The sequence below is a fragment of the Entelurus aequoreus genome, linkage group LG13 (genome assembly GCF_033978785.1).
Source record: "Entelurus aequoreus isolate RoL-2023_Sb linkage group LG13, RoL_Eaeq_v1.1, whole genome shotgun sequence".
Lineage (NCBI taxonomy): Eukaryota > Metazoa > Chordata > Actinopteri > Syngnathiformes > Syngnathidae > Entelurus > Entelurus aequoreus.
Genome location: NC_084743.1, coordinates 30,234,436 through 30,249,438, shown reverse-complemented (window position 1 = coordinate 30,249,438; position 15,003 = coordinate 30,234,436). Strand labels below are relative to the sequence as shown.

Sequence of the window (15,003 nt, the reverse complement as noted above, 5' to 3'; positions counted from 1 at the left end):
ATGATGGAGGAGTACCAACCAGAGCTCTGCTTTCCACAACTCATCAACATCTCCTGTAAGAAGTCCATGTCTCATTGGTCTGAAGGTGTTCTCTTAAATGTTCTTCTGGCCATCATCTGCATCATCACTGTGGTTCTCAACCTGCTGGTCATCATCTCAATCTCCCACTTCAGGCATACATTTATATTCTGGCATTGCGCAACATTTTTGTCATTTAATTATGGCTGTAGTAGTTGTTATTGTTGTCTATTTACTTTTTCTATAATCTACTAAGAAATATGTTGTCTTGTTTATTTTTTGTTTTTTCTCCAGGCAGCTCCACACTCCTACCAACGTCCTTCTCCTCTCTCTCGCTGTATCTGACTTTCTGGTGGGCCTCCTGGTGTTACCGATTAAGATCTACATGAGAATATCCTGCTGGACTTTTGGTGATGTTCTTTGTTCTCTGTGGTTCTACATGGCTGTCTCACTGACTTCCGTATCAGTAGGAAACATGGTGCTAATATCTGCTGACCGTTATGTGGCTATTTGTGATCCTCTGCATTATAACACCAAAGTCACTGTAAAAAAAGTTCAACTTTATGTTTGTCTTTGTTGGTTTTTTGCTTTTCTCCTCTGTAGCATCATTTCAAAGGAAGGTCTGACTCATCCTGGAAAGTCTAATTCCTGCTATGGACAGTGTGTTATTGGTATAGACTTCGAAGGTGGGATTATTGACCTTATTGTGGTATTTATTATTCCTCTCAGCCTCATCATCACTCTGTACATGAGAGTGTTTATGGTTGCTGTGTCTCAGGCCCGAGCCATGCGCTCTCATGTTACATCAGTCAAACCACATTCAGTCACAGTAAGAGCAAAGACATCCGAGTTGAAAGCAGCCAGGACTCTTAGTGTCCTTGTCCTTGTCTTCCTCATGTGTCTCTGTCCATATTATAGTGTTTCTCTTGCAGGTGACAACAAAATACTGTTTTCGTTTGCTAATTATTTTCAGTATGTATATGATTTAAACTCCTTTTTTAACCCGTTAATATATGCTTTGTTTTATCCCTGGTTTAGAAGAGCTATTAAACACATTGTCACTCTGCACATACTGCAGACTGGCTCCTGTGGGGACAACATACTGTAAAAAAATGGTTTATATATATATATATATATATATATATATATATATATATATATATATATATATATATATATATATATATATATATATATATATATATATATATATATATATATATATATATATATATATACTCCTATAATCATATTAAAATGTTTTTTCGAGCTGCATGTTGTCACCTGGAGAAAGGTGTTGTTTCGAAAGTTTGGGTTCTGATAAATGGAGGTAATTATATTGAGAGAATGTTTTGCTGAATGAACATGCGTGCAATAAATGATTTATTTGGCCACTTTTGTGTAAAGTTTTGCAGAAAAAGTTTTACATTTTGGAACATGTGGGAACAGGTGAACTGTGTTTATGTTTATGGGAAGTGTGTGTGTGTGCACTTCTGAGAATGACAAACATTTTTTAGTTCTTTTGCTCCAGGGACCAGGCTTTGTGTTTTACCAAACTTAAAATATGACAATAAAGTGTTGAGACATAGTAGTATTTAATATTTTCTTATTGTCTTATATAAGCTCACATACTCTAAATTGAGGACATGCTTCATATGAAAACCATAGTTCGCTCTTCACATCCTCAATGTGACAGGATTGTTGGATGGATGGATGAAACTTTATTATCACTGCACATAAAACAGACATATAGTCACAGGGTGGACAGAACGGGAACACTGATCCAGTTGCCACATGGGCGACGCACCGTAAAATAGGTAGGACAAATGGTTAACATCTGGGGAAGAGAAGGAGAAAGAGTCTGTTGTGTGTCCAGCAACAACCGTACCGTCAGGACAGGCATTTTCCCTCGAACCCAGAACGAGTCTCTCTGCTAATTTAAGTCCATTCCAGATGGTTAATAATGAATAGGTGAGGGTTTTTGTACCTACCATTGTTCTCTGAGTAATTTCATTTCACTTCACTTTACATTTTCTAACATTCCACACTACAAAAATAATAAAAGTATGCGAATGCAGCTGGGATAGGCTCCAGCACCCCTGCCACCTCGGGAGGGGCAAGCGGTAGAAAATGGATGGATGGATGGATATGATTTGTTCTGACACAATCGGATCAATATCGGTATTGACCAATACTCAGAGCTGCAAAATCAGTGTTGGGAGTGAAAAAGTTGTATCGTGACACCCCTAGTTTTTAGTAGACAGCAGAAGACACAGCTGGAATGATTATGACGAGATGCATTCTAACTCGTAAATAAACGCAAAGAAATGGGAGTCATTACGTCATTGCATCTACTGCGCCCATAAATATCCTTCAACATTTTATATACAGGCTGTAAGTATATATGTAGTGTAGTAACAGCCAAATTCATAATAACATGCAATATTTACGTATTTTGCTTATCACAAGCATACGGCAGCTTATTAATTTCACAGACACATCACAGCGTACGCTTTTCCCTTCAACAACAACACTACTACTCATGGCAGACTTCCAAGAGAGCCAACAGCAACTACTTAGGGACAAATGATGAACCTTATTTTTTTGAGCCTGAATCTACGGAGGATGAGTTTTAGAAGTGATGTGATCCAGCTCTAGTGAAACACTAAGAATCCTGAAGCAGTATTGCTAATTGCTAAACAATATGTATAAAATACGACCATATAAAACAATCACTTACTGTTTGCTATCACTGGGATGCCGACTGATGTTTTCATATTTTCCCGTTCAGATGAAGAATTATTCATAATCTTCACGCAGTTAGAAAAAAAAAAGTTGTATGCAAACAAGCTTCTTTTCGTCTCTTTCTCGCCATCTCTGGGTCTTAAGTTGAATGTCAAAGTTGACCAACTTCTCGGTTTATGGCCACAACCTTCAGCTATAGAAGTGACAGGCATTAATTATAATCTAGAAATAACTTTCACCAGCTCAGAGGCGATGCAGCAGATCACCGGCTCGGTATGTATCATAACTATCTGTAGCTGCGTAAGATAGTTACCTCGTTGCGATCAATGCGGCACCAAAAGTAGTTCAGGAAAAGTAGAGTTATGGTTGAAAACAACAAAAGAAGCAATCACATTCCTTAATATGAACATCCCAATGACACTGCAAACTTGTATTTTTGGGGATCTCCATCAATTTAGTAACGTGTCATCAAAGAGTAAAAATGCTTTTCTTTCAATATGCATAATAACAAAAAGGGTAATATTTAAAAATTGGATAGCTGTTGTTAGTCCAACTCATACTGACTGGTACACACAAGCTATGGAGATGATATCAGTAGAACAAACTGCATTTAGTTTAGATAATAATGAGTCATATATTGGAATATGGGATCCATTATTTAAATTTGTTTCAACTATTAAATTAACCAAAATATGACTTATTATATCTTTGTGGAAAATGTTGGACACAGTGTGTTGTCAAGTTTATGAGATGTGATGCAAGTGTAAGCCACTGTGACACTATTGTTAATTTCAATTTTTTTTTTTTTATTTTTATTAATGTTTTTAATGATAATATCAGTGAGGTTTTTTTAATCACTGCTATTTTGAAATTGTTACTAATATTGATGCTGTTGTCGATAATGTTCATTTTTGTTTCACTACATTTGGATTGTTCCGTGTCATGTTTGTGTGTCCTCAATTGCTCTGTTTATTGTTGTTCTTAATGACGGGTTTGGTTTTGGAATTGAATTGAATTATTGTGGTATTGTTGTGTATTGTTTTGTTGATTGATTAATAAATTCATTTAAAAAAATTAAATAATAATAAAGTAGTTCCTTAACAATAGTGCTTATAATACCAATATCGCTAATACTTGACTAATAATTAGGTCACGACATGTAAATGGAGTATTGTTGGTGGTTTTTGGATGGTTTTTATATAGGGTTAATGGACATTTGCTGGCATTTGTTCACGAGTTAGAATGCATAAAACAAACAAGAAAAATATATGCGTTCTTGTCTCACATAGGGATTGTGAATGATTCTAAAACAAGTTCAGTCCCCCTTTAAATCAAACCCACTCACACACTGATTCAGTCAGCCATTCAGCGCATTTTTCACTAACCCTCACCAAGATATGATGAAATGCAGACGACGCCGTCCTATAGCCGAAACCGATCGATCCGGCCATCAGAAAACACAGACTGTTTGCTGTGTTCCAGGCACTGTCTTTTGTTACATTTTTGAGTTCATACATGAGCCTTTGTAAACATTTCATGTTTCAATGATTTTTATTTTCATAAGTGGCATATGTAGCAGATAGAACAATTTATACACATTCCTTCGGGGTCGCGGGGGGCGCTGGAGCCTATCTCAGCTACAATCGGGCGGAAGGCGGGGTACACCCTGGACAAGTCGCCACCTCATCGCAGGGCCAACACAGATAGACAGACAACATTCACACTCACATTCACACACTAGGGCCAATTTAGTGTTGCCAATCAACCTATCCCCAGGTGCATGTTTTTGGAGGTGGGAGGAAGCCGGAGTACACGGAGGGAACCCACGCAGTCACGGGGAGAACATGCAAACTCCACACAGAAAGATCCCGAGCGCAGGATCGAACCCAGGACCTTCGTATTGTGAGGCAGACGCACTAACCCCTCTACCACCGTGCTGCCCTATATATACTGTATATACCCTGAAGAAACCGGAAAGTATAAAGCAGGGGTCCCCAAACTTTTTGACTCGCCACCTCATCGCAGGGCCAACACAGATAATATTTCAATAATAATTACTGCATAACATACATTCATTTCCATACTTAAAAGAGAATAACATACCAGACTGAAGGTTACACAGTCATGTAACTTCCTGTCAGTAAACCTGCAAAACTTAGTTCTTCTCAGGTTTCACTATTGTTTACATTTTCACACTTTACACTATTTTGTTACACTTCATTAATAATTTCTTACATGTTCCCTATTTTTGCACCTTAATTTAAAGAGGTTATTGTTAAGTGTTTATTGTGATTTTAGAATGTTTTTTTTGTAATTGTTTGAGTGCATTCCATGGTTGTTTTGACATTTCATATTATTTTCTGCCCTGATAGCTGAGGAGATTAGCACACAAGACTAAACGACGTTATTCTGACCGGGCTTCATATAAAGCCCCGTTCATATGCTCGGGCGGTGCCCGCCAATGGTGGAGAGGAGTCTGGGAATTTGGACATCTCCACAGAGAGGCAAGTGGCAGCGTTCATGGAGTCCAGGGGTCTACTCATGGACATGGCAAATGTAGAAGCTTACCACCAAGTCCATAAGAAGAAGGATGGATCGGCACCTGTAATAATAATGAGGTTCGTCAATAGGAAATATAAAACTGCATTACTAAAACAAGGGAGGAAGCTAAAAGGAACAGACGTGTACATAAATGAACATTTAACAAAGAAAAACGCAGACATAGTCAGAAAAGCACGTAGCCTAAGAAAACAAGGCAAAATACAACAAACATGGACAGCAAACTGTAAAATATTTATTAAACTAAATGGAACACCAGAGGAAGCAAGAGTAATAGTCATAAGGAAAATAGCAGCGCTGGATAAATATCAATAACAATTGAAAAAAAAAACAGAATTGCAAGTCACAGTGCTACACTTATTGACAATATCTTTACTAATGTCTTTGATAACAATACAACAAGTGGACTGTTAACAACCGACATCAGTGACCATCTGCCAGTTTTTACTGTTTATGATGGGAACTACAGGAAGAAGAACATTGACAAAAAGACATTTCAAAAACTATGCACAGAGGAAGGAATGATTTCCTTCAAGAAGGATCTGAGGAAACAAATTTGGGACAATGTATACAATGAAGGTGATGTAGATGATGCATATGGGAATTTTTTCAACACTTTTCTAACACTCTATGATAAACATTGTCCATGGAAAGAACTTGGTAAGAAGCAAAAGAAAAACAACCAACCATGGATGACAAAAGGACTGAAAAATGCTTGTCACAAAAAATATACATTGTATCGAATATTTATAACACAGAGATCTATAGAGGCAGAAAATAAGTATAAGAAATATAAAAACAAGCTAATTGGTATACTACGAACATGTAAGAAGGAATACTACAGTCAATTATTAAACAAGAACAGAAACAACATGAGAGCAACATGGGGCATCCTAAATAGCATCATTAAAAATGGTGCTAAGAAAGATTACCCCCAGTACTTTCTAGATGGAAATACAAAAAATGACAATATGAACCAAATAGTTGAACGTTTTAATGATTACTTTGTTAATATCGGAAAAAATCTGGAACAAAGAATTCCAAATACAGACGATGGGTCAGTTGAGGACTCGAGTGAGCGCATAGACAGAAATCCCAATTCGATGTTTCTTAAGAATGTGACAAAAGAAGAAATAATCAAAATTGTAAAAAAAAATTGTAAATCCAAGACCTCAACCGACTGTCATGGAATATATATGGTAACGATAAAAAAGGTTATTTAAGAAATTTCAGAACCTCTGACATATATCAGCAACGCATCATTTCTAACCGGCAAATTCCCTGACAAAATGAAAATTGCGAAAGTCGTACCAATCTACAAGAATGGAGACATACACCAGTTTACTAACTACAGACCAGTTTCATTACTTCCGCAATTCTCCAAAATCATGGAAAAACTATTCAATAGCCCATTAGATATATTTATCAACAAAAGTGGGACGCTCGTGGAGAACCAATATGGATTCCGAGCAAATATCTCAACATCGATAGCATTAATCAAAATAACAGAGGCAATTACCAATGCAATAGATGGTAAAGAATGTGCCGCCGCAGTATTCATGGACTTGTTTCAAGTTTCTGATTGTTTCAAGTTTATTCACAATACCATAGAACAATTACAATACTAGTGAATATCATTTAAAGATGTTGGTAAGTGAAAGGGTTCCCCAAATAAGCTAGAAGAAGCTTTTGACAGACGGTCCAGAGGACAGTATATACAAGGAATGATGAAACATGGTAGCCAGCACAACAACAACAAAAAACAACAACCCTATATGATAAACAGAAGATAATAGTACTAAAGCACGCATACACATACACACATTCAACCATGCAAAACCCAACAGTAGTCAACCCCACATGAGGCATTAGAGATAGGTGGTTAATAGGTAAGTTTTCAGTTTCTTTTTGAAGTTGGAGAATGGATACCGCATCTTGAGGCTCTCATTAAGCCGGTTGACACAATTAATCATGATATTTTAATAAAAAAATAGAATGATCTGGCTTCAGAGGTTTGGTCTTGAACTGGGTAAGAAGCTATTTAACCAACAGGAAGCAATATGTGAAGATGGGTGAAATTATGTCAACACGGCTGGATATATCTTGTGGTGTACCCCAGGGATCAATACTGGGACCAAGATTGTTTAATCTTTATACAAACGCCATGTGTAAAGTTACAAAGGACTTCAAGTTAGTATTATTTGCAGACGACACAACTGCTTTCTGTTCAGGAGAGAACACACAGAAGATAATACAAATAATAACAGAAGAAATTAACAAATTTAAAAAATGGTTTGACAAAAACAGACTATCTTTGAATCTCAGTAAAACTAAAATAATGTTATTTGGCAACAGTAGAAAAGAGCATCATACAAATAGACGGAGTAGACATTGAAAGGGTAAAATAAACCACATTTTTGGGAGTATTAATAGATGATAAAATGAACTGGAAATCTCATATACAAAATATACAACATAAGGTGGCAAAAAACATTTCAATAATGAATAAAACAAAATATGTCCTGGGCCAAAAATCACTTCATATTCTCTACTGCTCGCTAGTGTTACCATATCTGAGTTATTGTGCAGAAATATGGGGAAATAACTACAAATGTGCACTACATTCGTTAACCGTGTTACAAAAAAGATCAATTAGACTGATGCATAATGTTGGATATAGAGAACTTACAAAACCTTTATTTATTGAGTCAAAAATATTAAAGTTCGATGATTTGGTAAAATTGCAAACAGCTCAAATGATGTACAAAGCAAACTATAACTGGCTACCAAAGAATGTACAACAATTCTTCTCTACTAAAGAGGAGACATATAACCTTAGAGGAAAATCACATTTAAAACATTTGTATGCACATACAACACTTAGAACCTTTAGCATATCCATCCATCTATTTTCTATCGCTTGTCCCTTTTGGGGTTGCAGGGGGTGCTGGAGCCTAGCTCAGCTGCATTCGGGCGGAAGGCGGGGTACACCCTGGACAGGTCGCCACCTCATCGCAGGGCCAAGACAGATAGACAGACAACATTAGCATATCAGTATGTGGAATTCAATTATGGAATGGATTAAGTAAAGAATTAAACCTTGTACTGATATGATCCAGTTTAAGAGGTTGTTCAAATTAATAGTGCTTACAAAGTACAAAGAAGAAGAATTATGAGAAATACTTTCAACCTAATTGAAAATAAAATATTCTTCATCTCAGTATGTTAATAATGACTGACTCAATTATATATTACAAAACTGTTGTATTACTCATTCACGGATGTAATTTTATATACAAAAGTCAGTAAATGAATGTATATATTTGTAAACGCTCTGAAGTGGGAAAGGATCGGATTAAATACGCTTTGCTTCTTCCTACTCATTTTCGGACATGATGTAAAGTGAAATGATATGAAATTGTGTGATGTATTATGCTGTAAGTGTGTTCATGTTCGAAATAAACTAAAGAAAGAAAGAAAGAAAGATTATAACCAGTGGAAGGTCACACTTGAAATTAAAATGTTTACATTCATGATATTTTTTCTCCTGGTCCATCTTTTTCGTAGGTCATAAAAATATCAATAACTATTGGTATCGACCAATATAAAAAAAACTTATATCATGATACAGTTTTCAGCCCTATGCCCAGCCCTACGTTGTTGTGTATACATGTTTTTGTTTTGACATACAGCCTCATTTAGACATTGTACAAAGATGTGACAACACATCTGCTGGGAGAGACGCAACACGTACCTTACGAGCTGTTGTCTTCACACCTTTGATTCCAGCCAGGTGTCATTGTACGGTAATGCAGGCAGGTGTGAATAAGCGTCCTCTGAGAGCGCCAGCACGCCACAGATATGCTCCAAAACATTGCAAACTTACCTGCGCTGGGAAACCTCAAAGGACGTCCTCGAGGGGCCGCAGCACACTAACTCACACCTGGCAACATAGAAAGGCATAGATTAATTACATTTGTTAAACTTTCATGTATTTTAACATCCAAATGACTGGGAATATTGCAACGCTTGCAAAGAACTCTCCAATAGAGGATTTCAGATTTTTCGCTAATACAACTCCTTCTGCCTAAATGCAGCTGAGATAGGCTCCAGCGCCCCCCGCAACCCCGAAAGGGAGAAGCGGTAGGAAATGGATGGATGGACATCTCACAATGCATTGCCGCCATATTGGTAGGCTTTGTTCACCTTTGTCTACGATAGCGTAATATTTCCGAACTATTCAGTGGAAAATTACATTGTCCCGGCTTTAATACGATAGAGAAGTACTGTGAGTCCCTTAGCCGATATAAGGAGCAAACAGCCAAAATTGGATGCAAGAATCCGTACAAGATCGATACGTCTGAGTGGAGCAGAGACCACGACATCTTCCGGGATGTTTCATACCCGGACTTGGTGAACTACCTAATTTTCAACCCAGCCCATATTACACCTTAAATGACGTTCAAAGTTATAAGTGTCAAGAAAGCCATGACCGTTTGTTTGTGGATGGATCCTTGACATTTGTGTTTATCTGGGGCGGTATAGCTCGGTTGGTAGAGCAACTTCAGGGTTGCACGTTCGATCCCCGCTTCCGCCATCCTAGTCACTGCCGTTGTGTCCTTGGGCCAGACACTTTACCCACCTGCTCCCAGTGCCACCCACACTGGTTTAAAAATGTAACTTAGATGTAAAGCGCTTTTGAGTCACTTGAGAAAAGCGCTATATAAATATAATTCACAAATCTGTTTAAACCCAGTGAATATTGCATTGTCAAAGCCAGTCATGCACTAGCACAGGGGTCACCAACGCGGTGCCCGCGGGCACCAGGTAGCCCGTAAGGACCAGATGAGTAGCCCGCTGGCCTGTTCTAAAAATAGCTCAAATAGCAGCACTTACCAGTGAGCTGCCTCTATTTTTTAAATGTTATTTATTTACTAGCAAGCTGGTCTCGCTTTGCCCGACATTTTTAATTCTAAGAGAGACAAAACTCAAAAAGAATTTGAAAATCCAAGAAAATATATTAAAGACTTGGTCTTTACTTGTTTAAATAAATTCATTAATTTTTTTACTTTGCTTCTTATAACTTTCAGAAAGACAATTTTAGAGAAAAAATACAACCTTAAAAATGATTTTAGGATTTTTAAACACATATACCTTTTTACCTTTTAAATTCCTTCCTCTTCTTTACTGACAATTTAAATCAATGTTCAAGTACATTTTTTTTTTTTTAATTGTAAAGAATAATAAATACATTTTAATTTAATTCTTCATTTTAGCTTCTGTTTTTTCGACAAAGAGTATTTGTGAAATATTTCTTCAAACTTATTATGATTAAAATTCAAAAAAATTATTCTGGCAAATCTAGAAAATCTGTAGAATCAAATTTAAATCTTATTTCAAAGTATTTTGAATTTATTTTAAAATTTTTGTTCTGGAAAATGTAGAAGAAATAATGATTTGTCTTTGTTAGAAATATAGCTTGGTCGAATTTGTTATATATTCTAACAAAGTGTAGACTGGATTTTAACCTATTTAAAACATGTCATCAAAAATTTAAAAGAAATCTTAATCAGGAAAAATTACTAATGATGTTCCATAAATTCTTTTTTTAAGTTTTCTCTTCTTTTTTTCGGTTGAATTTTGAATTTTAAAGAGTTAAATTGTAGATAAACTATGTTTCAAAATGTAATTGTCATTTTTTTCGTGTTTTCTCCTCTTTTAAACTGTTCAATTAAGTGTAAATATCATTAATTATTAATAATAACATAGAGTTAAAGGTAAATTGAGCAAATTGGCTATTTCTGGCAATTTATTTAAGTGTGTATCAAACTGGTAGCCCTTCGCATTAATCAGTACCCAAGAAGTAGCTCTTGGTTTCAAAAAGGTTGGTGACCCCTGCACTAGCAGAACTCATCCGACCCAAGTTTGACACCCTGGATAATCATGGATAACCAACCTAAGGTCTTCTCAGCACACTGTGACTGTAAGGCAGGATTGGAAAGCTTGGTACAATGTCCCAAAAATGTGATGTAGAGGGCATTCACACACTACATCACAACCGTGACACACGTTTACGTGACACGCACTGCATGGATGGATAGGGCCTTTTCAAATTTAAAGTGTTTTCTTTTTCATGGATTTCAATGACATTTACAAGTATTATACAAACTCCATGATGTTCACACAACCAAGAAAAAAAGATGTCAAACCGTCAGCAAGCAAACCAAGATCAGGTGGGGATGGTGGTGGACATGTTTACTGTAATCAGGTTAAACTATTAATCATGGACACGTCAGAAAAGCACTCCGGACACACTAAATTACTTCCTTTTTAGCTCAAAAATGACATTTTAATTATTTCATCCATCCATCCATTTTCTACCGCTTGTCCCTTACAGGTTCAAATGGTCTTTATTTGAACTTTTATAATTAAAAAGTTAAAGTACCAATGATTGTCACACATACACGAGGTGTGGCGAAATTATTCTCTGCATTTGACCCATCACCCTTGATCACCCCCTGGGAGGTGAGGGGAGCAGTGAGCAGCTGCGGTGGCCGTGCCCGGGAATCATTTTTGGGGATTTAACCCCCTATTCCAACCCTTGATGCTGAGTGCCAAGCAGGGAGGTAATGGGTCCCATTTTTATAGTCTTTGGTATGACTCGGCCGGGGTTTGAACTCACAACCTACCGAACTCAGGGCGGACAATAATTGTTCATTTTTATTTGTGATAACAAGTTAAAAGCTCATGCACAATATTATAAAAGACTTCAACTATTAATCGATGTAAACTATTATACAAACATGGGGTCTGGTTCAAACATAGAGATGAGGGTCTTTAATTTGACCTGCTGTTGTACTCTGTCTCAAAGTGTTAACATGTGCTCAATGTTTCCTTACCATTATTGCTATGTTGTCTATTACCATTATTGCTATGTTGTCTATTACAATTATTGCTATGTTGTCTATTACCATTATTGCTATGTTGTCTATTACCATTATTGCTATGTTGTCTATTACCATTGTTGGTATATTCATTATTCCTACATTGTTGATACAAATTATTGTTACAGTGTAATAATTATTGTTACCTGTGGTAATGCCACTATGATACAACATCTGTATTATAATCCTTGAACAAAGTAAGAGTGAAACTCATATGAATAATCACTGAATGGAGAACTGAGGGTGGGATTAAATAAATTATCTTCTTCCCACTCCCTTTCAGGCAAAACTGGACAATCATGCATTACATACTATACATTACCTTTTGCACTATATTAATTTACATTATTATGTGTTGTAAACTTTGTACTTTTTTATGTCATTGCCTGAAATAAATAAATAAATAAATGAAATGAAAATGAACGTGTGCCTACATTGTTTTGTGAATTCTGCCGCCCATTCAGGGGCCCTTGGAATATTCCCTACTCTAAATAACACCCTACATGACACCCCTGCTTTGATTAGAAGTCATGTTAAAATCTCTTCTCGATCACAGGAACTCCATAATATTGTACTTTACACTCATATAAAGTCATAACAGCGGAACCAATGTTCATAAATGGATATCATACTGTAGTCATAAATAAAGTTACAAAGTCATATTTTACTCTAGTCAAAGATCCTCTATGTCGGAGGTGCCCACACTTTTTCAGCAGGCGAGCTACTTTGAACCCTGCGGCTTATAAAATGGTGCGGCTAATTTATGGATTTTTCTTCACTGACGGCAAATAGTTAAAAAAACAAACAAGCAAAGATAAAGAGAAGGTGTTTTATTGTTTGTGATATGGCGTCATGTTTTGGACGAGTTCGCTCACTGCAGGTGCTGCAGTGCCCTTCTGTTTACACTGACCTTTCAACCGGAATTACAAGTGCTGTTCCGTCTTCTAGCCGGCCATAGCGTATCTACTCGTATGGATTCTTTATTTGTCACCCCAAGCAACGTTTGAAAGTTGTACAATATAACTAAAACAATTGAAACGTACAAAACCGTCCCATGTGTGATGTCTGTATTTTCATACTAACGTAATGTAACGAAGCTAGCGTCATTAGCATTAGCTATTATGCTAACGTGTTTAGCAGTGTCTCTGTTAGTATTATTAACTTACAATATAATCATTTTTTAACTGTTTCACTTTCACAAATTCCTCAGTAAATTAAACAAAACGTCACCGTGGAGTTATTAAGTCTGTTTAGCTGATTGGAGAGCTTGCTTCTCCCCAAAACACACTAAGCCCTGTGGCCCCTCCGAGGTTAAGGCGGCACTGCCTGCCGGTTGTTTTTTTCTTATTATTTTAGGTCTATTTTTTGGGATGGGCGATTGACCAACATAACCTTCACAATCGAATGCTGGCTCGCGATCGACCAAATGGGAACCCCTACTCTATGTGTTAGGAGCTTACTTTGTTTAAGGACCTACTTTACAATTGTTACTCATGATCTTCTACAAACCCCATTTCCATATGAGTTGGGAAATTGTGTTAGATGTAAATATAAACGGAATACAATGATTTGCAAATCATTTTCAACCCATATTCAGTTGAATATGCTACAAAGACAACATATTTGATGTTCAAACTGATAACCTTTTTTTGTTGTTGTTGCAAATAATCATTAACTTTAGAATTTGATGCCAGCAACACGTGACAAAGAAGTTGGGAAAGGTGGCAATAAATACTGATAAAGTTGAGGAATGCTCATCAAACACTTATTTGGAACATCCCACAGGTGAACAGGCAAATTGGGAACAGGTGGGTGCCATGATTGGGTATAAAAGTAGATTCCTTGAAATGCTCAGTCATTCACAAACAAGGATGGGGCGAGGGTCACCACTTTGTCAACAAATGCGTGAGCAAATTGTTGAACAGTTTAAGAAAAACCTTTCTCAACCAGCTATTGCAAGGAATTGAGGGATTTCACCATCTATGGTCCGTAATATCATTAAAGGGTTCAGAGAATCTGGAGAAATCACTGCACGTAAGCAGCTAAGCCTGTGACCTTCGATCCCTCAGGCTGTACTGCATCAACAAGCGACATCAGTGTGTAAAGGATATCACCACATGGGCTCAGGAACACTTCAGAAACCCACTATCAGTAACTACAGTTGGTCGCTACATCTGTAAGTGCAAGTTAAAACTCTCCTATGCTAGGCGAACACCGTTTATCAACAACACCCAGAAATGCCGTTGGCGTCGCTGGGCCTGAGCTCATCTAAGATGGACTGATACAAAGTGGAAAAGTGTTCTGTGGTCTGACGAGTCCACGTTTCAATTTGTTTTTGGAAACTGTGGCTGTTGTGTCCTCCGGACCAAAGAGGAAAAGAACCATCCGGATTGTTATAGGCGCAAAGTTGAAAAGCCAGCATCTGTGATGGTATGGGGGTGTATTAGTGCCCAAGACATGGGTAACTTACACATCTGTGAAGGCGCCATTAATGCTGAAAGGTACATACAGGTTTTGGAGCCACATATGTTGCCATCCAAGCAACGTTACCATGGACGCACCTGCTTATTTCAGCAAGACAATGCCAAGCCACGTGTTATATCAAAGTGGCTTCATAGTAAAAGAGTGCGGGTTCTAGACTGGCCTGCCTGTAGTCCAGACTTGTCTCCCATTGAAAATGTGTGGCGCATTATGAAGCCTAAAATACCACAACGGAGACCCCCGGACTGTTGAACAA

General features: G+C 37.2%; 1 protein-coding gene across 1 annotated transcript; it reads left to right on the top strand.

Moving 5' to 3' along the window:
* Positions 1-1,126, top strand: LOC133663809 (trace amine-associated receptor 13c-like). The gene is made up of 2 exons (XM_062068512.1): positions 1-173; positions 313-1,126. The coding sequence occupies exons 1-2, from the start codon at positions 1-3 to the stop codon at positions 1,124-1,126; spliced, it is 987 nt and encodes a 328-aa protein (XP_061924496.1).
* Positions 1,127-15,003: the final 13,877 nt, after the last annotated feature.

Coding starts and splice junctions, on each gene's coding strand:
- LOC133663809 (XM_062068512.1), top strand. CDS start 1: ATGATGGAGGAGTACCAACCAGAGCTCTGCTTTCCACAACTCATCAAC. Junction 174..312: donor ATCTCAATCTCCCACTTCAG/GCATACATTTAT, acceptor TTTTTTCTCCAG/GCAGCTCCACACTCCTACCA.